The sequence below is a fragment of the Oncorhynchus masou genome, chromosome 13 (assembly GCF_036934945.1).
Source record: "Oncorhynchus masou masou isolate Uvic2021 chromosome 13, UVic_Omas_1.1, whole genome shotgun sequence".
Taxonomy (NCBI): domain Eukaryota; kingdom Metazoa; phylum Chordata; class Actinopteri; order Salmoniformes; family Salmonidae; genus Oncorhynchus; species Oncorhynchus masou.
In genome coordinates, this window is record NC_088224.1 from 52,606,016 (window position 1) to 52,630,927 (window position 24,912).

At 44.2% G+C, this 24,912-nt stretch overlaps 1 protein-coding gene across 1 annotated transcript; it reads left to right on the top strand.

Moving 5' to 3' along the window:
- The first annotated feature begins 461 nt into the window (after nucleotides 1–461).
- On the top strand, nucleotides 462–24,625 carry LOC135552546 (inositol-trisphosphate 3-kinase C-like). The gene is made up of 8 exons (XM_064984237.1): nucleotides 462–560; nucleotides 8,882–10,268; nucleotides 19,817–19,916; nucleotides 20,000–20,213; nucleotides 20,936–21,140; nucleotides 21,388–21,489; nucleotides 21,620–21,691; nucleotides 22,213–24,625. Exons 2-8 carry the CDS (start codon nucleotides 9,042–9,044, stop codon nucleotides 22,420–22,422), a joined length of 2,130 nt encoding a protein of 709 aa, XP_064840309.1. The 5' UTR covers nucleotides 462–560; nucleotides 8,882–9,041; the 3' UTR covers nucleotides 22,423–24,625.
- The last annotated feature ends 287 nt before the right edge of the window (nucleotides 24,626–24,912 follow it).

Here is a 24,912-nt window from a genome sequence, read left to right on the forward strand (position 1 = left end):
TTGTGGCGTTTATTGCGCATGTGATTAATTGTACCGCCCAACTGAACAAGAAGTCCACGAAACTGGCCATAATTGTATCTGCTGCTGAAAAGTTATTGGGTCTCCAGTACATTGCAAGGAATACTGTTTGAAAATGCTCTTCCTTCTCAGGTCCCATAGCCTGTGTGGATCAGAGTTGACATTTTAACCTGACTAAAGAAGTACATTGATTTTGTTTCTTTGTCTTTTGTTAATTATTTGGAATCAATATTAGTGTCGTCTAAAATCTCGCACACTACCCTGTACAGTGACGGCATGCACCTCTAATGTAAGTTTGCGGACCACCATAATACCATAGAAGAGGAAGAACAAGAAAAGCAACTTAAAACACTGCATGCTTAGTGAGCAATTATTTTGACATGTTCTTCCTCTATCATTTGAACACACACACACATCAAAGCGATAAGCTGCATTCACATCCCCTCCACACCCAGATACAGATAGATATCTCACTAAGACTCTTGTTCCCAGCCTAACAAGCAAGGATAAACAACAGGTTATTGGCAGACACTTGACTGATGGTAAGTTTTCATTTCAGTTTATGGAGACAAATCTAATACTCTTAGGAGAAGTAGTTGTTTTCTGTGGTGCTTTAAAGCCCATTTGATCTCTTATTGATATCAGGGGCGATAACATCAAATCTAAACTTTGGCTCTCTAATCATCAGTATACTATTTGACCATGGATTTCATGTTACAATATCTGTAGCCTATACGTATCTTATAACATTTATTGTGATCATCATAGTGTGTATATCTTAGTGTGACATGCGTCACTTAATTGCAATTAGTTCCAGGTGCTGCCTGTGAGTGTGGGGCGGTATTATGTGTGTGTATAAATGTCCGGAGTTAAAGCGTTTTGAGTCTATGCGACGTGGCGGCAAATTCAACATACAAGAAACATTTGAACAGTTTGCTACTACAGCAGGTGAAGGAGTTTAAAGAGCATGGAGATATGGATATTATTGGAAAGAGAAGGAAAATATCTCAGGGTAGAGAGAAGCGGTGTGGTGGGGAAGATTGGTGTCTAGTACAAAAAAAACATACTCAGTAGCTCAAAAGTTTAACCCGGCGAGAGCGAGGATGAATTACCAGCCGGTGGCAGGTGCAGTGAAGACCACAGAGTTCGAGCCTCATCCCAATGATGATAAAGGGGAGGCAGGGTAGCCTAGTGGTTAGAGCGTTGGACTAGTAACCGGAAGGTTGCAAGTTCAAATCCCCGAGCTGACATGGTACAAATCTGTCGTTCTGCCCCTGAACAGGCAGTTAACCCACTGTTCCTAGGCCGTCATTGGAAAATAAGAATTTGTTCTTAACTGACTTGCCTAGTAAAATAAAAATAATTTAAAAAATATGATTCTGGCACAGTCGGAGTGAGATTTTTGGAAGGAATGGATCCTTGCCTACCGGCTGATCCGTATGTGGTATTAGGTTGGGTGATGAAGAGGTTGGGGACTGTTGACTCTGTGAAAGTAACTCAAAGTGGACTCGCGGTGATTCTTTGCATTTATTCACTCCAGAGGGAGTGGGTGCTCCACGTCACATGCCTCGGGACAAAAACTGTGACTTGCTTTGCTCTTCGGAGCAGGGCGCAGTTGAAAGGAGGGATAACTGGGGTGGCGTTAAGGAGGATCAACTGAAATGTAAGATTCCCGGTGTCTGTGATGTCCACCGTTTGGTGTGATGCAGACCTGGTGGAGAGCGTGGTAAAACAGAGAAGACTGTCTGTCCTGCTGAGTTTTGATGCAGAGTCTACACGACAAGGTCAAGTTAGGATGTGTCAGTTATCCTTTGAGCTTTTGTACTGAACCCTTTATGGTGTTTTAGGTGCCACGCTTATGGTCATGTTGTAGCAGTGTGTAAGAGGGAGATTCCTAGATGTGAGAAGTGTGCAAGAGGGCATGAGACAAAAGAAATGTGTAGTATCAATTGAATAAGTTGTGTGTTAACCAATGGTGCTGAACATCAGAAGTGTTTGGTGAGAGAAAAGCAGGTTGATGTGGCCATTATCAGAGTATTACAGAAGGTGTCATGCTGAGGCAGTGAAGAAAGTAGTTAAAGGAGATGGGTGCAGGGTGAGGGATTCTATGAGGCTCCCTGTGTGTTGGCTAAGACTAGTAGAGAGTGATAGAGTGAATAACATGTTCTTCAGTAAGGTTGGTTTCTTAGCGTTCATAGCCATGGTTATCAACTGTACCTCAGAAATGGAACATAAATGGCAGAAAATAGATATTGTGGTGGCAGCTGCAGAGAAGACTTGGGTGTAGGAGATTTTACTGAAGAAGAGTTACAAGGTGTGTTGAACGATAGTGTCCTGTCCTCCCAGGCTGCTGGCCTGGTGAAGGATCAGATAGGGCCAAATAGTGGAATAGTGATGAGGTTTTAACGGGTGTAGGGTTAGTTGTTAGGGCAATTTTTCTTCACTTTTTACCATACTTTTTCCTTTCCCTTTTTGTGTCACAAAGTGTAGTGAATTCACACTCCAGAACATTAGGCGGAAACCAGTGGCGGTTGCTAAGGGCAGGACGGCTCATAATAATGGCTGGAACGGAGCGAATGGAATGGCATCCAACGCATGGAAACCATGTGTTTTCTGTATTTGATACCATTCCACCTACTCCGCTCCAGCCATTACCATGAGCCCATCCTCACCAATTAAGGTGCCACCAACCTCCTGTGGCAGAAACACAGGGCTTGATAAGAGAAATAGTTGAATAGGGGGGCTTGTGACCGGCCTCACACCCCAGTTCAGTAGGTGGCGGTATATGCACCTTTCAGTTGGTTGCGATCAGCCAATTTAAATAAAGAAGAGTTCAGCTGACCTGTCTACCAGCTACAGGTTTGTGTGCTCTTGGAGGACAAGAGTGGGGACAAGTGTGGCCTAATCCATATCCGTTGTAAGTGCTCTTGCGCCGTGAGTCCCCATATCCCTCCAGATCCGCTCTCCGTCGTCCTGAGAACGCCTTCCTCAACTATGCACTTTTCTAATTGTTGTTGAAATCTGATATTGAGTCTAACTATTGCAAAAGTTGTTGCTCAAGCGGTAGCGCAGAGCACTGCGATTATTGCTTGTTGATTATTAATGGGGATATTGAGAACATTCTTGCTACTACAGAAAATAAAAAATAAGCTTGCTGCAACAGAACAGAACAAAAAAAGCTTTCTATTGCAATATGTCTTATCATTTCCATGTTCCACCCCTGATGCGAAGAACCTGTGTTCTGTTCATGTTTAGTAGTATTTAATATTTATCCGAGGACCTCACCTTGTTAAACAAGGTGGCACAGCGGCTGCAACCTTCAACCTGTTACATTAGGCTAACTTGTTAATGTGTTCATCATTAATCTTTTTGTATGACCATACTAGGTTATTCTGTGGTGTCTGCTTGGTTGCTAAATGTATCTTACCATCAGTAATCTCTGCAATTTCCTCCATGCACAGCTATATGGATTGACCAGTTTCCCTAAAAGGACATTGTATGTGACCTAACATCCCTATCCGTAAGGGGTGTGTCAACGCGGCACAGTGTTGTCATCATCCTTAGCAAATCTAACTGTATTTGTCACATGAGCCAAATACAACAGGTGTAGGTAAACCTTACTGTGAAACACTTACTTACAAGCCCTTAACCAACAATGCAGTTTTAAGAAATTAGAGTTAAGAAAATATTTACTAAATAAACTAATATAAAAACATATGAAATCTTTCCATTATCTTCCCATCTAATTTCCTGTGCCTAAGCACTCCTTCCTGACTTGACAGGAAGGAGTTTCTACTGTCATGCTGCTCTCGTTCTGTCTGGATATTATAGTCAGACTGCATGATTATGAGTCAGTTTATTGTATTGGCATGATGCATAGATCATGAATAGGGACTATTCAAATCCACATGTGGAAAAACTCAAGCCTCTTGTCTATTGTGGAACCCAGGTCAGCAGGTCACATTGCAACACACAGTTGATCCATTTCTCAAACACCAGCCTGAGAGGCTTGTAGGAAGTCATCAAAAAAGGCAGTGACTTTGTCATCTGCCATAGAATCACAGTGTTCACAAAATGTCATGAACAGTGGAAAATGAGTGTGTCCTTGTACCTCCAGTCTGGTGTCATTCACTATCAACAGATATGAGAATAATCCATAACATTTTAGCATCAAGTCTCGCGACCATCAATCCACACCTTGAGTGTCAAACAGAACACTGGAAATGGTACATTACAGAAACTCAAAACGTCCTAAACATTGTGTTGATCAATTACAAATATATATGAACTTTAGTCATATTACATATCCCCATTACAATGTGTGGTGAAAGACTAAATATCATTAGTCCTGCCTTTTTGTGTTCTGTTCATTTTTCTTGGTGATTGCAACACTGGTGAGTCATAATGTCAGAGTCACAAACTAGAAACTGAGCTAACCCCAATCCAATGTCTAGATTCTCTCTATTCTGTAGGGCAGGGAGGGACAACTGGCGGCCCAATAAAAAATAAACACTTATTTTTATTTGGGGGGGGGACTCAGTCGGGGTCTCAACTTACTGTTGAGAGTTAGAGTAACAAGGTGCAATTTAGAACTTTTGGTTATGCATCAGCAGTCACTTAATTTGCCCATGTCGTCTAAATATTTTTAGATTGGTAAGTTTGCCTAGCAGCCAGCTATCAAAACTCGTAGTAAGCATGGTCGATTTACCCACTGGGGTGGGGCCCATTGATCACCAGTTATCATTTGAAAACGGCGCCACCCTATTGCAAAATGTGTAGAATTGCAGGAAAGTAGCTGTAAAACGGCACGTTTCACTCTGCCCAATGGCAAAATGAGTAGAATCGCATGATATTAGTTATAAAACGAACTGCAGATTCGCCCGGACAGCTGATGAAACTGAATTTGCACAACCAAAGAATTTCTACACCAACTGTCAGAAACCGTCTCAGGGAATCTCATCTGTGAGCTCGTAGTTCTCACCAGGGTCTTGAACTGACTGCAGTTCAGCATCATAACCCACTTCAGTGGGAAAATACTCACCTTCGATGGCCACTGGTGCGCTGGAGAAGTGCACTCTTCACAGATGAATCCCAGTTTCAACAGCACCGGGCAGATGACAGACAGCATGTATGGCGTCTTGTGGTCGAGTGTTTATATTTATTTATTTATTTTATTTCAGCTTTAATTAACCAGCTAGGCTAGTTGAGAACAAGTTCTCATTTGCAACTGTGACCTGGCCAAGATAAAGCGTAGCAATTCGACACATACAACAACACAGAGTTACACATGGAATAAACAAAACATACAGTCAATCATACAGTAGAACAAAAGAAAACAAAAAGTCTATATACAGTGAGTGCAAATAAGGTAAGTTAAGGAAATAAATAGGCCATGGTGGCGAAGTAATTACAATATAGCAATTAAACATTGGAATGGTAGATCGGCAGAAGATGAATGTGCAGGTAGAGATACTGGGGTGCAAAGGAGCAAGATAAATAAATAAATACCAGTATGGGGATGAGGTAGTTTGATGGGCTGTTTACAGATGGGCTATGTACAGGTGCAGTGATCTGTAAGCTGCTCTGACAGTTGGTGCTTAAAGCTTGTGAGGGAGATGTGAGATGTGAAGTCAGCGTTGTGAACAAGTGCCCCATGGTGGCGGTGGGGTTATGGTATGGGCAGGCATAAACTACGGACAATGAACACAATTGCATTTTATTTATGCCAATTTGAATGCACATAGATAATGTGACGAGATCCTGAGGCCCGTTGTCGTGCCCTTCATCCGCCGACATCATCTCATGTTTTCTCATAATAATGCACAGCTCCATGTCGCAATTCCTGGAAGCTGAAAATGTCCCAGTTCTTCCATGGCCTGCATACTCTCCAGACATGTCACCCATTGAGCATGTTTGGGATGCTCTGGATGGACGTGTACTACAGCGCGTTCCAGTTTCTGCCAATATCCAGCAACTTCACACAGCCATTGAAGAGTAGTGGGACAACATTCCACAGGCCACAATCAACAGCCTGATCAACTCTATGTGAAGGAAGTATGTCGCACTACATGAGGCAAATGATGGTCACATCAGATACTAACTGGTTTTCTGATCCACGCCCCTACTCTGTGACCAACAGATTCATATCTGTATTCCCACTCGTGAAATCCATTGATAAGGCCCTAATATATTTATTTCAATTGACTGATTTCCTTATATGAACTATAACTCAGAAAAATCTTTGACATTGTTGCATGTTGCGTTCATATTTTTGTTCAGTGTAGATATAATGGCGAGATGCTTGTGCCACCGCCCTAACAATGGGATCCGTTGCCCACAGAGCGGAACGGCAGACTATCAAGATCCCGCCTATTCCTCTCTTTAGATTGGTAGATACATCTTATTTTAATACTTCAAAAAAATATTTGATGAGGAGTGTTGACGTCAACCACCTGTATTCAGTGGAGAGTGAGATGCATAGATCGTCTAACATTTCAACAGGAACAACTCCGGTATAAAGTTCCCGGGATATGTGTCACACACATCACACTTATATCAGTACACTCGTAACAACCTAAGCATTACAAAACGTCTAATAGATCAAATAAGCCTTAGGTATCAAAATAGCAATATATTTTGTATCTTGACTAAATTCGACACTCATTGCCCCACCCCCATAAAAAAACTCCTCACTAGCTTAATAAATAATGATCTGCTTAATGTGGACAGATTTTTGGAGGAGTAAACCCTCTTGCTTCGACTCTTCCTCTCTGCTTTAGGTAGGCCTAGACAAGAGTTGTATACTATGAAGCAAGCTAGATCTACTCAGTGTTTTCTAGTTAGTCAGCTTAAACTAGCTTTACATTTCAGCTCAGGCTTCATCTGTCCTATGATGGAGGATATTGCTCATCCGCCTGGCGCTTACTCTAGCCTCTACAGAATTGGTGTGCCCCCCCCCCCCACCCCCCCCCCCAATGCGAATGTGATTAGCATGACGTTGTAAGTAACAAGAACATTTCCCAGGACATAGACATATCTGATATGGGCAGAACACTTAAATTCTTGTTAATCTAACTGCACTGTCCAATTTACAGTAGCTATTACAGTGAAAGAATACCATGCTATTGTTTGAGAGTGCACAGTTATGAACTTGAAAATGTATCAATAAACCAATTAGGCATACTTGGGCAGACTTAATACAACATTTTTAACAATAATGCAATGGATCATTTAATCAGTCTAAAATGTTGCACGTACACTGCTGCCATCTAGTGGAAAATATTTAGATTGCGCCTATAATGGCTTTCTTTTGCATTTCAATGATGAAACAAAACAAAAAATAAAATTGTCTTTGCATTATCTTTTACCAGATCTAATGTGTTATATTATCCTACATTAATTTCACATTTCCACAAACTTCAAAGTGTTTCCTTTAAAAAAGTATCAAGAAAAAATGCATATCCTTGCTTCAGGTCCTGAGGTACTGGCAGTTAGATATGGGTATGTCATTTTAGGCGAAAATTGAAAAAAAAGGTTTGTAGGCTTGTAACTGCGCATGCTGAGACAATTCTGAAACATCAAACCATGTGCGAGTCAGTGCCACATTTTAATTTGTGCCCAGATCAAAATGAAAGACAAGTTTAGGTTTTAATTCAGCAATGGTGTGAAATTGGCTTTTTGAAGTGCAGTCTTTATTTAATTACTGATAGTCAATGCCGTCTTCGGTGTGCTTATCCCCGACTCCTATCAATGAAATAATATAATTTCCATACAAAAGTTTTACTGTGTGTGGAGGTTCAAATGCATTCTGTGTGATAGGTATTTTAACATAAAAAAAAGGTTTTACAAACAAAACAACATTTAATTAATAAACTATTGAATCAGTCATCTTCCGCAAACGATGTCGATGACTATGCAATCTTTGCGAGATGGAGGGAATCTGATTTCATTGGTCCTCAACTTGAGGCTCAGACTTTTCATGCAGGATAAATGGAGTTAGCCCGCCCTGGAGCAGGTTAGTTCTGAAGGATTCGTTGCTATAGAAATGTACCTGACTGAAAGATGAGCCACTTTCGTGGTACTGGTTATCCCGAGTTGAACTCGAGAGTGGACCAAAGTTATCTCGGTCAAATTCTTTGCATGATCAATCAGCCATCTGCAGTGGCAGTATAGCATTTACTGCGATGTGGCCTCCACAGACGTCATAGCAAACATACTTTTTATGCTTCGCAGAGCTGCTGTGAAGGAAGTTGCCAAGGAAGTGAGTTTGTGTTTATACAGGACCTCACGCCCCCACATACCGTCAAACAATTATGTCAACGCGGAGCTATACAGAGCACTTCGCATTGTTACAACATTTAAGGCACACAGCAATGTTGTATGGCGGTAGATTTGGCCTCCGCATGCCGCCAGGGGCTCAACGAATTGCGTCACGCCCGCCATACGAATCCTCAGACCAAATGTTCAGATCATGCATACATTGGCTTTAACTCTTCAACCCTGATTTGTAGTATAGGGCTCTGAGCTCTGGCATAAACCATCCATCTCAAGCCAAACAAGACAGAATTGAGGCAACAATCCCAAGGCAAGAAACATGAGCAAAGCATTCGCCTCAAAAGGCACAGAAAAACAAAAAAAAGCGTTCCTGTTTTACAGCCAAATGTATTTTTGTTCACCCTCCACAGAAACAAATGGCACTTATCTCTTTAATGAAAGCAAAATTGTGTACCTTGTACCTCGTGACATTGTTTGGAGTTGTTTATTGAAATATCACATAGATCAGACCAAATGGAAAGCAGTAGACTAGCCTATGTTGTGTTTTGGCAAAATATTCTAAAACTGTTTTCATCTTTTTTTCTTGCAGATATGGGACAATCAAACATGTTCCTATAATGGTCATTCATCATTGGCAACAATGAGTGGAGCACGTGACTCATGTGTTACTTTGCTGCACGGTGCGAATTGTTTCAAATGTGATACATCTTGGAAGGTGTGACTTGTGCGCTACTACTACCGTGTACAGAATGGGTCAAACGTGCTGTGGTCTCTCGTACTCCACCGCCGCTCTAGGCAAAGCGAAATGGAAACCAACAGAAACACCCAAACGACTCCCTATCCGCAGATTTACCCGTGAGGAGCGAAGGTGTGACCGGTTTTACAAGAATCGGATGAAAACGAAGCAGTTGCCTTCGCCAGGCACAGGTCAACCAGAGGTAGGGCTGGTAATCGGATCTGGAAATTCGGAAACCCTTCGTGGTAACGGGCGAGGGAAGTTGTTGAGAGGCCAAACTGAGTCGGAGGTAGTGGACCACACCACCCTGGTCGCCGAATACCCATCTGGAATTCATTATGAAAATATTCAGGCTGTCGACTGTGACGCTGTGAGCAAGGGAGCGGCCGACTCGTCCTTCGATGCGACGGGCTTGGAAACACGGTCCAGAGGATTCAACAGAACTCGCTGCGCAGTTACGCAGCGCAGCCGCCCAGAAACAACGGGAGAAGACCATGTCTGGAATGCCCCGGCGAAGGTCATGGAAAACAAACCATTCGGATTTGATAAACAGGGTGGGGTTGCCTCGGAGGTCAGGGGGGTATCGGGGGCTGTACAACCGGATGGTTCAGTCCATTGGCGCACATCTGGCAATGAGAATTTAAGACGGACCCTGACATCACTGAGCTTGCGTTTGGACGAACCTCTGACAAACGGCGTGTCAGAACCGATAGGGTATGATTTACCCCACACAGAGGTAGAAATGACCAAATCTAACATTCTCACTGCTTCCCGTGAGCCCGAAGCTGTCAGGAAAAATGATCAAAACGGTTGTTCAGTTGAGTCGGGGAACCAGGAGGACCCCTCGATCAACTCTCCAATACAGCCACACGGACAGGTCCAAAGTCCACTAGGCAGCCAAAGTTTCCCCGGTACTATCCCAAAGCTTATTATAACCAGAGATCTAAGCCCCAGTCGGACCCAGGAAACACTAGATGCAAGGACCATGGGACTCGGAGTCGGTGGATCATCGCTGGGCCCACACGCCGATGATGAGTCCCCATGCTCGGACAGTGGCTGCGGTGGCTCCCCGGCGCTAATGCGCTTTCACAGAAAGCTCTCCAACTCTTCCTCCGCCGGCTGCTTGTCCTCCGCCTCGTCCTTTGAGGAGTCGGAGGATGACTTCAACGGCAGCGACATCGAGACCAGCCTGTCCCCAGTCATATGCAACACGCTGGGCAGTCCAGACGAAAGCACGGGGGTAAGTGTGCCATATATATATAAATTATTGTGCGATAAATGCGGTGGAGGTCTACTGACTAGAGTTTATCTTCTATTTAGTTGCATACAAAAGCACACAGTAGTATTATGTTAAACTCCTTTGCTATAATCGGTCCTAAATGTTGGCTGGAAGTGCCAAAGATGGGCACATATATATATATATATATATATACACACAGGCCTATTTACTCTCTGTATACAAATAAATAAAGACTCCTGGTGATTTATTGACTAAACTCTCTATTTGTGTAGCTTGCAGTGTATTCACAGTTAGTCAGCACCTCTACACAAGATCATTTCTCTGGGTGTATGCCAGCTCGTGCTTTTTATTAGGCTACTTTCTGAACACACACACACACACACACTTCCATGGTACAGTTGTATGCTCTCATGTTATTGATATTAGGCCAAGTCTTCTTTTTTCTTCTTCTTCCATTTATGAGATGCACTATGATTAAAATGATGTCCTAATGCGCAGAGCAAACCTTCACTGGTAATGTGTGTTCCAGCACCTCACTCCCATTTTGTTGACTTACAGAGTGCATGTCAATAAAACAAACGCACTCAAAGGTGTTAATTCCTCAATGTCAGTGTTTGTGTCAGACCTACTGATGTCTCACTCGGGTCACAAACACAAAGCCACCAAGGCCATGTGCTCCTACCGCAGGGGGTGTGGTGAATATTAGGTCAAGGGTATCATTTTTATTTCATTTTAAATGACTCTTGGAACACGTATGTAGTTTTAGCCTGAAGGAGTTTGGAGTGCATATTGTATTTATGCATAGATCAGAAAGGATCAGTTAGGCCAGACGATTTCCATCATATTGTTTACACCTATCAGAGGGCCAGGTTAACTTTTGGTGTCTCTTACATAATACTCCTAAGCCAATGCATAGGGCATTTTATTGGTGATCGGTGAACCTTTGACTCCTGAGTGACTCTTTACCCATGACCCCAACCACTATGACCCTTGACTGCGATTATCACTAATGAGCTCGGCTCGATTAACCTCAAGTTGTTCTTGTTTTGTCCCATGTATGATCCAGCTCTAACCTTCTTACAGTGGTACATTTATGACGTTTCCCTCCCCAGTCGGAGGCCTTTGATGCGCCCTGACCAGAAATGCTTGGAATGACATGAGCTCAAAAACAGGATGTCTTTCCTGGAAATGGACCAATTGAAAATCAGGCAAGCTCTCTTCCTGAACAGGAATGGTGTGAATCCTGGAAGTCACCACCGAGAAAGACTGTGTGGAAATACTAGAATTTCCACATGTTACATATCACCAACACACACACACACACACACACACACACATGTTCTCTCTCTCCCTTTTACTTTCTGTCTCTCTCTGAGTGCATAATCAATGTGCCTTTGTTTGTGAGAGAAAGTACTTCAGGAGGACATCTGTTCAGTCCTTGTTTGTTCATGTCTCTGAGAGGGAGATGGCCTTCCAAATAACACATAATGACTGATCTAGTTAGATGGCATTGATGTGTGACTCCAGTGGGTTTCTATGCTGTGTGAGAGAGAGCCTCCAGAAAATGTACCCAAAACATCCTGAATTCAGCACTTAGCCATAGCTCTATCCCTTTACTCAAATCAAATGTTATTGGTCACATACACATGGTTAGCAGATGTTAATGCGAGTGTAGTGAAATGCTTGTGCTTCTAGTTCTGACCATGCAGTAATATCTAACAAGTAATCATAACAATTTCACAACAACTACCTTATACACACTAGTGTAAAGGAATGAATAAGAATATGTACATATGAATAGATGGATGAGCGATGACCGACCGGCATAGGCAAGATGGTATAGAGTACAGTTTATACATATGAGATGAGTAATGTAGGGTATGTAAACATTTATATAATGTGGCATTGTTTAAAGTGACCAGTGATACATTTATTACATCCAATTTGTAATTATTAAATTGGCTAGAGATTTGAGTCCGTATGTTGGCAGCGGCCACTCAATGGTAGTGATGGCTGTTTAACCGTCTGATGGCCTTGAGATAGAAGCTGTTTGTCAACGTTTCCTACCTACGTTGTCTCGCTCTCTCTCTCTCTCTTTTCCTCACTACATTTGCTTTATCTCCGATTCGCTTTATCTTCTGCGAGTTCAGATATTTCCATATTTGCGCGCGTGTGTCATCCTTGTTAATGCATGAATGTCATCTGGGTGAAAGAGGGTTGGTCAGCAGTTCCCATCTTGTAGATCCCACACTACTGTTATGATTGAATACCTGGAACAGAGGGAAGTACTGAGGAGTGAGTGATTGTACTGGGGCATCCATTTTGGATCTAGCTGGTGTGATACGGCATCACTGAGGAGTGTTGTCGGTGGTGGTAGTATTAGGGCCTTTGTTGTTATTGGCTTACTGTAGGCTTTCAAAGTGTGGCCAAACCAGTTGTTAAACCTTGTGCTCAATGATATACCAAGTAGACACTTGCCTGCTCACACAAATACATATTCAGAGTTTAAGGCACACACTCGCACACTACACACTCTGCCGTCTGGCGTTCACAGCTCAGAGTGTGTCATGGAAAATTGGGCTGAAGGCAGTTGCGTTGCTAGGCGACATCATTGCCATATATGGCGCTGTTTCTCTTTTTTTTTCATTTTCTCTCTCTCTCTCGGTCTGTATTTTGAATGTAACGTCTTGCATTATTCACATTACTTTTAACCTATTTCATAGTCTAATTTCTGCCTGCATCATCCCTTCATTTCTCTGACACGATCTTCCCCCCCGTCTAGCCTTGCACCACGGCATAAGGTTTTCCGCTGATTGACAGGCAGTGGAACAGAATGCAGAGGAAAATATAGATGAGTGGAGGAGTGATAAAGTACCCTCTCTCTAAACACACACACACACACACTACAATATACCCCACAACACATACCAGCTCATACAGGGCACGCTCCATGTGCGCACACAAGAACCAACTCGTACACAAACTCCCGTTATGCAACTCACAATTGCAAACTTTCAGCACTCTCACACATTTGTTAGTGTTCACAAAAGCATTAAAACACACATTTGTGTCAGACTTCTGTTTTTTGTGTTGACTGGGCTGTGGTTGAGCTGTGCTCATGCCACAGAGAGCAGAAGGGAGCGGATTTGGTTTACATGTAAACAAGGCCTGAAAAAGAGCAGCATCACACCTAAAAGTAAGACCTCATCCAGCGATTTTTAATTTATAATAAAAAAAAAAATTACAAAAAATTCCTGTTGAAAAGCGATATCCCAAGATTTACTTAACAAAAGCTACATCTCAATAGGTGGTCCGGGTATGGCACGCCATTGTGTGTGTGTGGGGGGGGCTTTCCTCTTTTGTTCTCTATTGTTCCTCAAGCAAGGGGGAGGGCCATCAATCTGCCATCACATGTACCCATCATTTACATTTACATTTAAGTCATTTAGCAGACGCTCTTATCCAGAGCGACTGACTAACTCCTTGAAGTTTGCGGTTGTCTTAAAAAAAAAAACTATTTTACTCAAATGTTTTTATTTTTTATATATTTTTTTGCCATTTAGGATGTGTACCTCACTGTATTTATACTTGGGATATCACTTTTCAACAGAATTTTGTTGGAGGACGTGTTTAACGACTACAGCACACTGGTGTTGTGAGCACTAAAACAGGGAGTACCCCCTTTGTAAATCAAACGCTTCAAACCTCTCTCGCTGAGGGACTAAGAGAGACAGGACTGCGGGGGAAGGGTTTAGAGGGAGCTATAGGGGGAGTACTCTAGTGGATTTACATTTTCTTTATTTAGTCCGGATAGTCCAATCAGTAACAATTGCCACTGTTTTCCAAGGAGTTCTGGGTTTGAGAGAGAAAGGGAAAGAACTGGGTTAGTGGTATTTGGAAATGTTGTTTTCCTCTGAATATCCAATCCAGTAATTTACTTAGGCTCCAGCATGATGACAAAGCAGAATTGGCTAAGTTAGGTAGATAGATGTCTTTTGCATTATACTCACACACTTCAAAGGTTTTTGCCTTTTCCCCACTATTGCTCTCTCTCGCTTTCTCTCTCTCTCACGTGTCTCTCTGGATTTACATGAGTAAAATATGTGTGGATATTTTGAAAACCTTTTTTATTTTCAATTTAGCTAACAGAGCAAAAAATGCTGTCTGCTGGTATTGAGGTCATTCCTGCAGGAACATGAAGTGTGGGAGAGCCATTGTCTTTACGCTATACTACTCAGGGGGGTGTATGTGGGGCAGATGTCTCCCACACTACCCCCGGAGCTAGTGTGGGAGACATCTCTCATAGAAGTTCCTTACACTACAGAAGTATATTTCCTGTGACTAGTATGTGTCGTCAAAAGCAGTGTAGACTAAAGAGGTATTACAGTCATGTATGTCACTAGGGACTCTGGGTTTCTGAGGACACCGGCTCAGTACAGGCTGATGGAGGGATTAGAGAAAGGGAGAGACTACTATAAACAGATTGTGAGAGGATGGCAGGAAGGCAGTTGGTGTGAGAGAGGGGAAAGAAACTTGGAGAGGGAAAATTGACAGGGGGGCAGCAGAGATCATAATGAATTTGGAGGGAAAATTGAACGTTAAGTTACAGATTAGGCAGAGTGACGAGTTAAAGAGTGAGCCCGAGATGGGGAGGGAGAAGAGAATATCATGTAGGGAGACAGTGGTACAGGAAGAGGGTGACAAAATGCAGCTGAGAAGACCGAGACGAATTGGTGTTAAAGATAAGGCAGTGAGAGAGGGGGAGGGCTCAGTGGGAGAGGGATTATAGTGTAACCTCATATGAGAGGGGAGGTTCACCAGAACACAAGTTACCAAAGCCAGGCAATTCCATTGGTTGACTGCTAATGCTGCAGGGCTAACTGGGGGACAGACAGCTTCTATCAGTCAGAGGTAAAGCTAAATGCTCGTGCTAGGCTAACAGTGACATACAGAAAGAGGGGCAAGGCTAAATGCTAACCCCGCTAGGCTAACTGAGGGACAGTCTGATGGAGCGCCGGACGCTCGTGGAGGTCACGCTTGGAGACCCTGTGCGGAGTGTGTGGGACTGGCTACGCTCTCACCTCCTCTCTGTGTCTGTGTGTGCCTGTGTCAGCGCCGGTCTGCTGCTCCACTACTGCGCAGTCTGCCAGGTAAGAGATGAGACACAGATTAGATTTACTATTGGGAAGAGCTGAGATGGGAGATGAATGTCAACAGGTGAGGGCAGGTTTAGATACAGTACATTAGACACTGGGTGGTTTTGATTGGCTGAAAGCCGTGGTATTTCAGACTGTATACCACAGGTAAGACAACAGATTTGTACTCTTTTAATTACTACATTGGTAACCAGTTTAAAATAGCAATAAGGCACCTCGGGGGTTGGGGTATATGGCCAATATACCATGGCTAAGGGCTGTATCCAGGCACTCTGCGTTGCTTAAGATGGCGTTGGCCATATACCCCCCCGGGCCTTTTTACATTAGCATGGTATAGCCAGGAGGTGAAGTCAGATGACCCTGGCCTTCTAAAGTCCTATATACTATACTATACTATACTATACTATACTATACTATACTATACTATACTTAGGTATGGCCAGGTGAAGACTGTCTCTGTCCATGTGGGCATGGACGTGGTCAGGACCACATTGTCGAGCGTCGCCAATACAAATGTCACAAGTAGAGCCGATGTGATTCCTTATTCGACTTGTCAGAGAGGCACGTTTGTTCCACATAGCGTATTTATATCTGAACATTCCACAGCGGGCCCCTGGTGTAAATCCAGTATATAAGGCTGCCTTTCTCTCTAGGAGTAGCCATGAGGTGGGCAGGTACACAGTATCTCCTCTCTCTGGTATGCGTGTAGTCGCTGCTACAGACCCTGTCCTATCTAGTTGAGGCAGGTATCTACAGACGAGTTAGATCATCCTCCTTCAGAGAGAAATACATCTGCTTTGGCATGGGCTAATATGGACGGGTCTGTAGGCCGGGTCAGGTGTGTATTGGCTCTATTAGGTCCAACACCATCAGATCTGGTCTTTTATTTGACCGGGTTTGTGACACCTCGGAGCTGTCTTTTTATTAGGAAAAGCTGTAGTAATGGGTGTTTTTAATAAGGTGCTCTGCGTTGGCGGTTTCACCGTCTCTCTCTCTGGGCTAAGGCGGTGGTAAGCCAGGGGGGGGTTTATGATGATGGCTGCTGGCCCGAATAGACATCGGGGGCTGTAGGCCAGAGCTTCACAACCGTTTTTTTTTTTTGCCTCATTGCCAGAACAGAGCTTTCCTGTTCCTCTTGCGGACAACACGGATGTCCAGAATGTCACTACTGGCGTGTGTGTGTGTGTATGCATGTGCGTTTCATGGCTGCTATCTTCGTGACAGGGGCCAGACACATTCCAAGAGTGTGGTGTAGGAGGAAGGGGCCAAAGGGACAGAGCCCTGCTGTTAATAGTGGAGTAGAGCCCTGCTGTTAATAGTGGAGTAGAGCCCTGCTGTTAATAGTGGAGTAGAGAGGGATTAGGATGACAGTGGGAAGCAGTGAGTGAAGGCAGGAGAGGGAGAGAGAGAGAGAGACTGAGAAAGGGAAAAGTATGAGGATTACGAAAAGGAGAAGTGAGGGCAGAGTTTGGGCAAGATTGAGGGAACGAGAAAGAAGATAAAGTGAGAGGTTCCGTGTCACCAGTCTCCCCCTCCAGGGTCAGTCAGGTCAGGTAATAATGAAGGAGGTGGAGATAGGAGGATGGGGGGTGAAATATAATAGAGGGGACTGAGTTACATCTGCCCCCCCGGCCTTTCATTAAGCTGTCTGGCCTGAGCTGCAGGAGAGCGAGTGGGAGATAAACGAGTGGATGAGAGGGAGGAGTGAAAGAGGAGAAGATAGCCGTTTAGAAGGGGTATAGACCCCCTGGAGTGGCACCCAATGCTCAGCTCAGAGAAAGAGGATGATAGATAAAGTTATTGGCTTAGCTGAACGCACAGGTAGATATCTATAGGCGTGAGGTGACTCTACAACAGGATCTAAGATAAGATAAACAGAGTAGCAGCAGCTTGCATGGGGGTGGGGGTGTAGAGTCAGTATATTATGTACGAGTGAGCACATGGAGTGACTGTATGTAGGGCCCTGTGAGTGTGCATAGAGACAGTGCAAATACAGTCTGTGTAGCTATTTTGTTAGCGATTTATCAATCGTATTGCTTGGGGATAGAAGCTGTTCAAGAGCCTGTTGTCTGACTTGATGCACTGGGACCTCTTGCCGTGCGGCAGCAGAGAAAACGGTCTATGGGTTGGTTGGTTGGAGTCTTTGATGACTGTTTCCTGTTGTCCACAATCAGCTCCTTTGGTCTTGCTGACGTTGAGGGAGAGGTTGTTGCTCCGGCACCACACTGTCAGGTCCTCCTCACCGTAGGCTGACTCATCGTCGCCGGTGATCAGGCCAACCACTGTTGTTGCTAGCGAACTCGGTAATGGTATTGGATTCGTGTGTGTGTGTGTGGCCACCCACTCGTGGGTGAACAGGAAGTACAGGAAGGGACTAAGAACACTCCCCTGTGTTAAGGGTCCTGTGCGTGGTGGACGTGATGTTGCCTACCCTCACCACCTGGGGTCGGCCTGTCAGGAAGCCCAGGATCCAGTTGCAGAGGGAGGTGTTCAGACCCAGAGTCCTAAGCTTGGAGGGGATAATGGTGTTGAACGCTGAGCTGTAGTCGGTGAACAGCATTCTCACACGGTTATTCCTCTGATCCAGGTGGGCGAGGGCAGTGTGGAGAGCAATTGAGATTGCGTCATCTATGCATCTGTTGGGGCGGTATGCAAATTGGAGTGAGTGGGATGGTGGAGTTGGTGTGAGCCTTAACCAGCCTTTCAAAGAACTTAATGATTACAGAAGTGAGTGCTACATGGCGGTAGTCATTGTGGCATGAAGCCTTAGAGTTCTTCGAAACAGGGATGATGGTGGTCACCTTAAAACATGTCTGTCGGGATTACAGACTGGGACAGGGAGAGGTTGAAAATTGTGAGTTTGTATGTGTCGTCCGCGCCGAGGCAAGGGTTATGTTTGGGTTAAGCTGGTAAAGAGCTTTGGAGCTCGGAAGTCTCTGTTGGCATTGACCAGCCACGGGACTCTGACGACTAGGTTTACGGGCCTCCCCTGTCTCTGTTCTTTACCATGCATTCAGTATCCACAAAGTGTCTCATAGTAGGAGTGTTGATTTAGGATCAGTTTGCCTTTTAGATAATAATGAATAATATTTATATATTTTTTATTTAACTAGGAAAGTCAGTTGAGAACAAATTCTTATTTACAATGACGGCCAAACCCGGACAATACTGGGCCAATTTTGCGTCGCCCTATTGGACTCCCAATCACGGCCGGATGTGCTTCAGCTTGGATTTCGAACCAGAGACTGCAGTGTGACGCCTCTTGCACTGAGATGCACTGCCTTAGACCGCTGCGCCACTCGGGAGCCCTGGACAGATCCTAGATCAGCAGTCCTATTCTGAGATACAATTTATGAATAGTCTTTTTTTAATGTAATACTCTTTCCTATCTCTGTATTCAGCACAACGTCACAGCAGTCCAGTAGAAAGAATGTGTGAGTCGGGCAGACAGACAAACATGGTCTGGGTTTGTTTGGTTGTGCTGGGCTGTAGTGGGGCATGCATTCTTTCACAGACTGGGGATTGTTAATGATCATTAAAGACTGGTTTATGATACACTGTCCTTCCACTGAATTACTTATTTGATGAGGACCTCTGCTTTCCCTCTTCTTTTCTCTTGTCTCTTTTCTCAAACATTTTGTCTTCCCTACCTTTTGCGCTCTCCTTCTGCCTCTCTATCCATCTCTGTCCCTATCTCTCTCGCTGTCTCTCTTTCCCTTTCTCTCTCTCTCTCCCTCCTGTGAATTCCCACACACATACAGTATCATGTCCTAGTCAGTGACGTGTGTGTGTATAATCAATGCTGTGTATATTCTCCTCTGCTTGCTTGCGTCAAAGGCCCTTGCATAGTGACCTTGCTGTATTTTTCCAATAAAGATAAACCAACTCTACACACACACACTCACTGCACGTACACACATTCACAGATACTCAAGCAGACTCGCAGCAAACCCACACACTCTCACACCAACTCAATCAAACTCACACAGTGTTCCTGTGTAGGCCAGGGGTGGTGTGTTTTGTTATTATTTTTTATTTTTTTACTGTGGAACCAGTGTGCCAGTTCTGGTCAATGTTTTGCGAATGGGGGCTGTGAGGAACGTTGTGTACCTGGCCTTGGCTCAAGCGGGCTGGGACCTCTCTCTCCCCCTCCTGTCGATTCTGCAGAAATGTCTCTGTGTGGTGTGTCTTTTTGTAGATCCTTTTGTTTTCAAACTATTTTGACCAACCTCTCAAATGGTCTTATGACCCACTGATAAGCGAGACGACACGTTCTATCCAGTTCTCTGCTGTGGCCCGAGTAGGAATGAGTCTGGACGACCACATGTTTAAACCACTAGTTTAGCTGACTGGTGGTGTGTGTAACCCATTTTGTTGCTGCTCTCCTTCCAGACCAAGCAGTGGCAGAAGCTGAAAACTATGGTGCACTGGTCTCCCTTCGTTGTGTCCTTTAAGAAGCGCTATCCCTGGGTGCAGCTCGCCGGGCACGCAGGTATACACCACTCTCTGCTCTCTCTCACGCTCTCTGTGTTTCTCTGTCCCTGACCTCTTTCTTTCACACATTCTCTCTCGTAGGTAACTTCCAGGCGGGGGAGTATGGGCGTTTGTTGAAGCGCTACTGTGAGTGTGAGCAGCTGTGCCTGTCGAAGCTGATGGGGGACACTCTGCGGCCGTATGTCCCTGGCTACTACGGCGTGGTGCAGAGGAACGAACAGGACTACAACCTAATGGACGACCTCCTGGCTGACTTTGACTCTCCCTCCATCATGGACTGCAAGATGGGCAGCAGGTGAGAGACAGGGGGAAGAGTTTGTATTTTTTAAATGTATTATTATTTATTTTTTTACCGCCCTTTTCTCCCCAATTTAAATCTTGTCTCATCGCTGCAACTCTCCAACGGGCTCGGGAGGCGAAGGTCTAGTCACGTGTCCTCCGAAACATGACCCTCCTAACCGCGCTCCTTAACACCCGCCCTCTTAATCCGGAAGCCAGCCGCACCAACGTGTCGAAGGAAACACTGTTCAACTGACTACCGATGTCAGCCTGCAGGTGCCCGGCCCACCACAAGGAGTCGCTAGAGCACCCCTGGCCAAACCCTCCCCGAACCCAGACGACGCTGGGCCTATGTGCGCTGAACTATGGGACTCCCGATCACGACCAATTGTGATACAGCCCGGGATTGAACACGGGTCTGTAGTGATGCCTCTAGCACTGCAATGATGTGCCTTAGCCCGCTGCGGCACTTGGGAGGCCCCGAGTTAGGTGTTTCCAGTACTGAGCTGGAAAATAATAGGCAGAATCTACCACACACTCAAAACCGATTTAGTGAAGGTCCAGGAGGCAAAAAAGTAGCTGAGCTTTCTGTCAGTCCACCTTCATCAGTTCAAAACTTAATCCTGCACGCCCTGATGCTCTCCAGGACCAATGGTGGAGAGGAGATCACTATTGTTGGATAACTCCGCTGTTAGATAACGAGCTGGCCCACTAACCCTGTCTTCCCTGTCCTATCAGGACTTACCTGGAGGAGGAGCTACTGAAGGCCAGGGAGCATCCGCGGCTCCGCAGGGACATGTATGAGAAGATGGTGGCCGTGGACCCCGGGGCCCCTACGGATCAGGAGAGAGCCCAACAAGGCATCCTAAAGCCCAGATACATGCAGTGGAGAGAAACCCTCAGCTCCACTGCCACCCTGGGCTTCCGCATCGAGGGCATCAAGGTCAGGGGGCACACTGGGTTCAACTGGGGGTCAGAATAGTAGTTTTAAGGGGGGAAAAGTAGTTTTTCAAATGTATGTGCACAGTAACTTCGTCCAGGTCACAATAATGGGACAAGGAAATGGGTATGATGAATCCGCACTCAAAAAGATGTCACACAAAGCTTACTTCATATTTTATTTTAAATGTTTATTTTCACTGCATCAATAACGAGACTAAATACTGTTGTTTGTCATTTGTGCTGTGCAGAGAGCAGACGGGACGTGTAACACCAACTTTAAGACGACCAAACACAGAGAACAGGTCATGCATGCCCTGGGAGACTTTGTGGATGGGAACATTCAGATCCTGGTACGTGTTTCTAGAGGGACATTTAGTCAGGTGGCACATAAGGGAACTTGGGTTCTAGGGGAGCTACTCAGCCCCTTCAGATTGACTGTCTGTTTGACTGTTTGTCTCCCCTTTCTCCTCTCTCTGGTAGAAACTCTACCTGCAACGTCTGAAAGAGATGCGATCCGTGCTGGAGAAATCCCAGTTCTTCAGAACACATGAGGTAGTAACACACACACAAACGCCATTGTACTCTGCTTTACTTAAAGGCAATAAATGAAGGCAATATTTACAGTAACGTTTGGTATGATTACTTACCCTCAACAAACCTCTTTGCTGGGTTATGATTCAATGTAATTGATATGAACATGATCCAAATTCCTTATTAAAGCTGCAATATGCAACTTTTTGGCTTCCTGACCAAATTCACATAGTAATGTGAGTTAAAGATCTTTTTAACCTTTTAACTAGGCACCTCCGTTAAGAATAAATTCTTATTTACAATGACGGCCTAGCACGGCCAGCTTCAAACAGCTTTAAATACAATATTTTTGGTTATGGAAAATATATGTCAAAGTGGTTTAGATTGTACAATGATTCTGTACACTATACATGCTTCTTTTGTCACAATCTGAAATTAGGCGAACTATTAGAATTTTATCAACCAGGAAATGGTGGAGCGATTTCTGCATAGTGCATCTTTAAAACACTCACACTGAACTCAACTGTCCTGTTTTCTCCCAGGTGGTGGGCAGCTCCCTGCTGTTTGTGCATGATGCATCGGGGCAGGCCTGTGTGTGGATGATAGACTTTGGGAAGACGGTGCCCCTGCCTGCCCTCCTCACCCTGGACCACCGGACCCCCTGGATGGAGGGCAACCACGAGGATGGCTACCTGTGGGGTCTGGACAATCTCATAGACATTCTCAGTACCATGCTCCCCCCCAGCCCTTGAGAGAGGGAGAGGGCCGTGTGAGAGAGAACAAAGAGTTGGCCTGGAAGAGGAAGAAAAAGAGGATGGAGAGAACACTCTCATCTTTGTCAGAGCAGAGGTTGTAGTTGGGGACGAACAGATGGAACTGGTCATTACGCAAACTAGATGTGAGACTGGAGAGATGAAGGGAAAGGATGATGACCGCGAAAGAGAGCGAGGGAGCACACGGAGCATGGTGGACAGTGAGGAAACCTGTCCACACAACCAGTGGTGTGTCATCCCTCATCAATTTCTCTCATTATAAGAGCTATGACGTCAACTATCACTGACACACACACACACTACCTTCATATTATCACAAGTATGATGATAATGTACTGGACTTTTCCAATGGGATATATCCTCCTCAAGTGACCTTAGAGGAGCAATGTTTTATTTTCACTATGGACCACTTGACTTTATGCTTTTAAAACTATTTTATATATATGTCAACACTAGAAACACTGGAAAAACATTTTTCAACTTTATCCGGTGCTCAGCCTTTTAATGTAAATACAGTTTTATTTAATTTGTTTGCCTTCACAAATAGCCTCTTTGCTTTTTTTCTGTGCCTAGATAGTTTTTTTGTTGTTTTTTTTAATCATTCCAAAGTTTGCTGGAGAGTTAACCCAAAGTATGAACTGATGTCTGTAACATATATATTTTTTCTATGGTGAAAACTGGAGGCTGTTGTTGATTTAGTCTGACCCGCGTGGTGTCTGATTGGCGGAGTTGACCCAGCAGATAAACTAACAGTGATTCCCAACCAGGGGTACTGGGACCCCTGGGTGTACTTGGTCTATCCACAGGGAGTACTAGAGAAGACGCAGGAGACCATAAGACTACTGGTAAAATGCACACGAGGGGGTACTTCAGGGGGTACTCTGGGCAGAGCAACGTTCAGTTGGTGGTACGGTAACCTGAAAAAGGTTGGGAACCACTGAACTAACAGATGGGATAAATGTTTTTTCTTCTTTAATTTCCCTCCTAGTGGGCACATGCCTTGGTGGTCACGATAACTAGACTGTATTGCACAAATGGATACCTCACAAAAGTCATTGAACAAAACTAGTCCTGCCTGTGTGTCCCTGAATATGGATTCACTCTGGTGTCCCAGGTTCTTTATAAGCAAACCATTTTCTGGTGAGTGGCAGTTGACTCATCTGTATAATTGTGATCATTATTCCTTTAGTTTAATGATACTTACTTTTTCTGAGATGGGTAACGATTGGCCTGACAACTGAAATGACTAGTTGAACAAGTCACCTGAAACTGGAATGAATGAGCTACTGATTCTTATGACACGTTCATCCACACATCAGACATTAATGTGAATCTGATTTAATATAGAATCATTGCTATCAAAGATGACATTGTGGTGACAATTTTTTTTTTCTTCTAATTGAAGGCGGGTTCTGCATCTGCCCTTGTTTAGTTAGACTTTTTTTCTTTCGAGATAATGTTGGTTTAACACTGCCATTCCTCTAAGTTTAGATATAAATATGCAAACACAAACTCACATAATGACAGTCGTCAGTGTAAAAAAAAAAAAGTGTTTCTGCCGGTGACCGTATTTGACACCTTTTCTGTACGGTGTCAGGTCTTGTGTCTCTGGATTTGTAGATCTGTCAGGTCACATTCCCATCCTAGTCTCACTCCATATTCTTCAACAGAGTCCGACAACACAGTTTGTGTGTTTGTGGCGTGAGCAGATTTCTCTAGCTAGGAAATAGAGAGGTTCTGTGTGTGACCGATTATGTGACTGTCAGCATTGACATGGCTGGAATCCTGTTTCTACTGTTGACATCTCTCAAATATTCCACACCATAAAAAACACACATTCTGGAAGTATATATATATATATTCTGGAACAATGTATTGTTTACAAAGTATGTCTTTACGTACCATGTATCCTCTTCTTGATCTTAACTTGACTGTTACCAGCTTTCGGACTGCTTGGGTTGTTGTGTTTGGCTGAGAGCTGGACTGTGTATTAAGGGTAGGCCTAAGATGTATATTTTATAGTTTGGGTAAGCCCTTCCGCTGTGCTGTACTTCAGGAGACCGTGCATTACAAGACGCTGGGGCACAAATATGAATGTTAAGAGGATTGAGACGGGTCCTTGCTCTCTCTGTCTAGAATACCATTGATTGCAATAAACTGGAACTAAGCTCAAGTCTCTCTACTCTGAAACCCCTCGTCTCCACATTACTCAACACAAAACTTATCTGAAGTATGAATCGTATTGGTGGAAAGGGTTTCAACATTCCCCTACGCATCTATTTGGATAGTGAAGCAAATGTATTTTTAAATGTGGCTCTATATTCCAGCATTTAAAAAAAAATACATTGAGATGCTGTTTAACATATTGGGGGGGGGGGGTTTACAAAGCGCTTTCATTTCTAAACCGTAAAATAGATATGTATGAAAACTCTCAATTAAAAGGTGACATTCTGTACTGTCACCTCATGA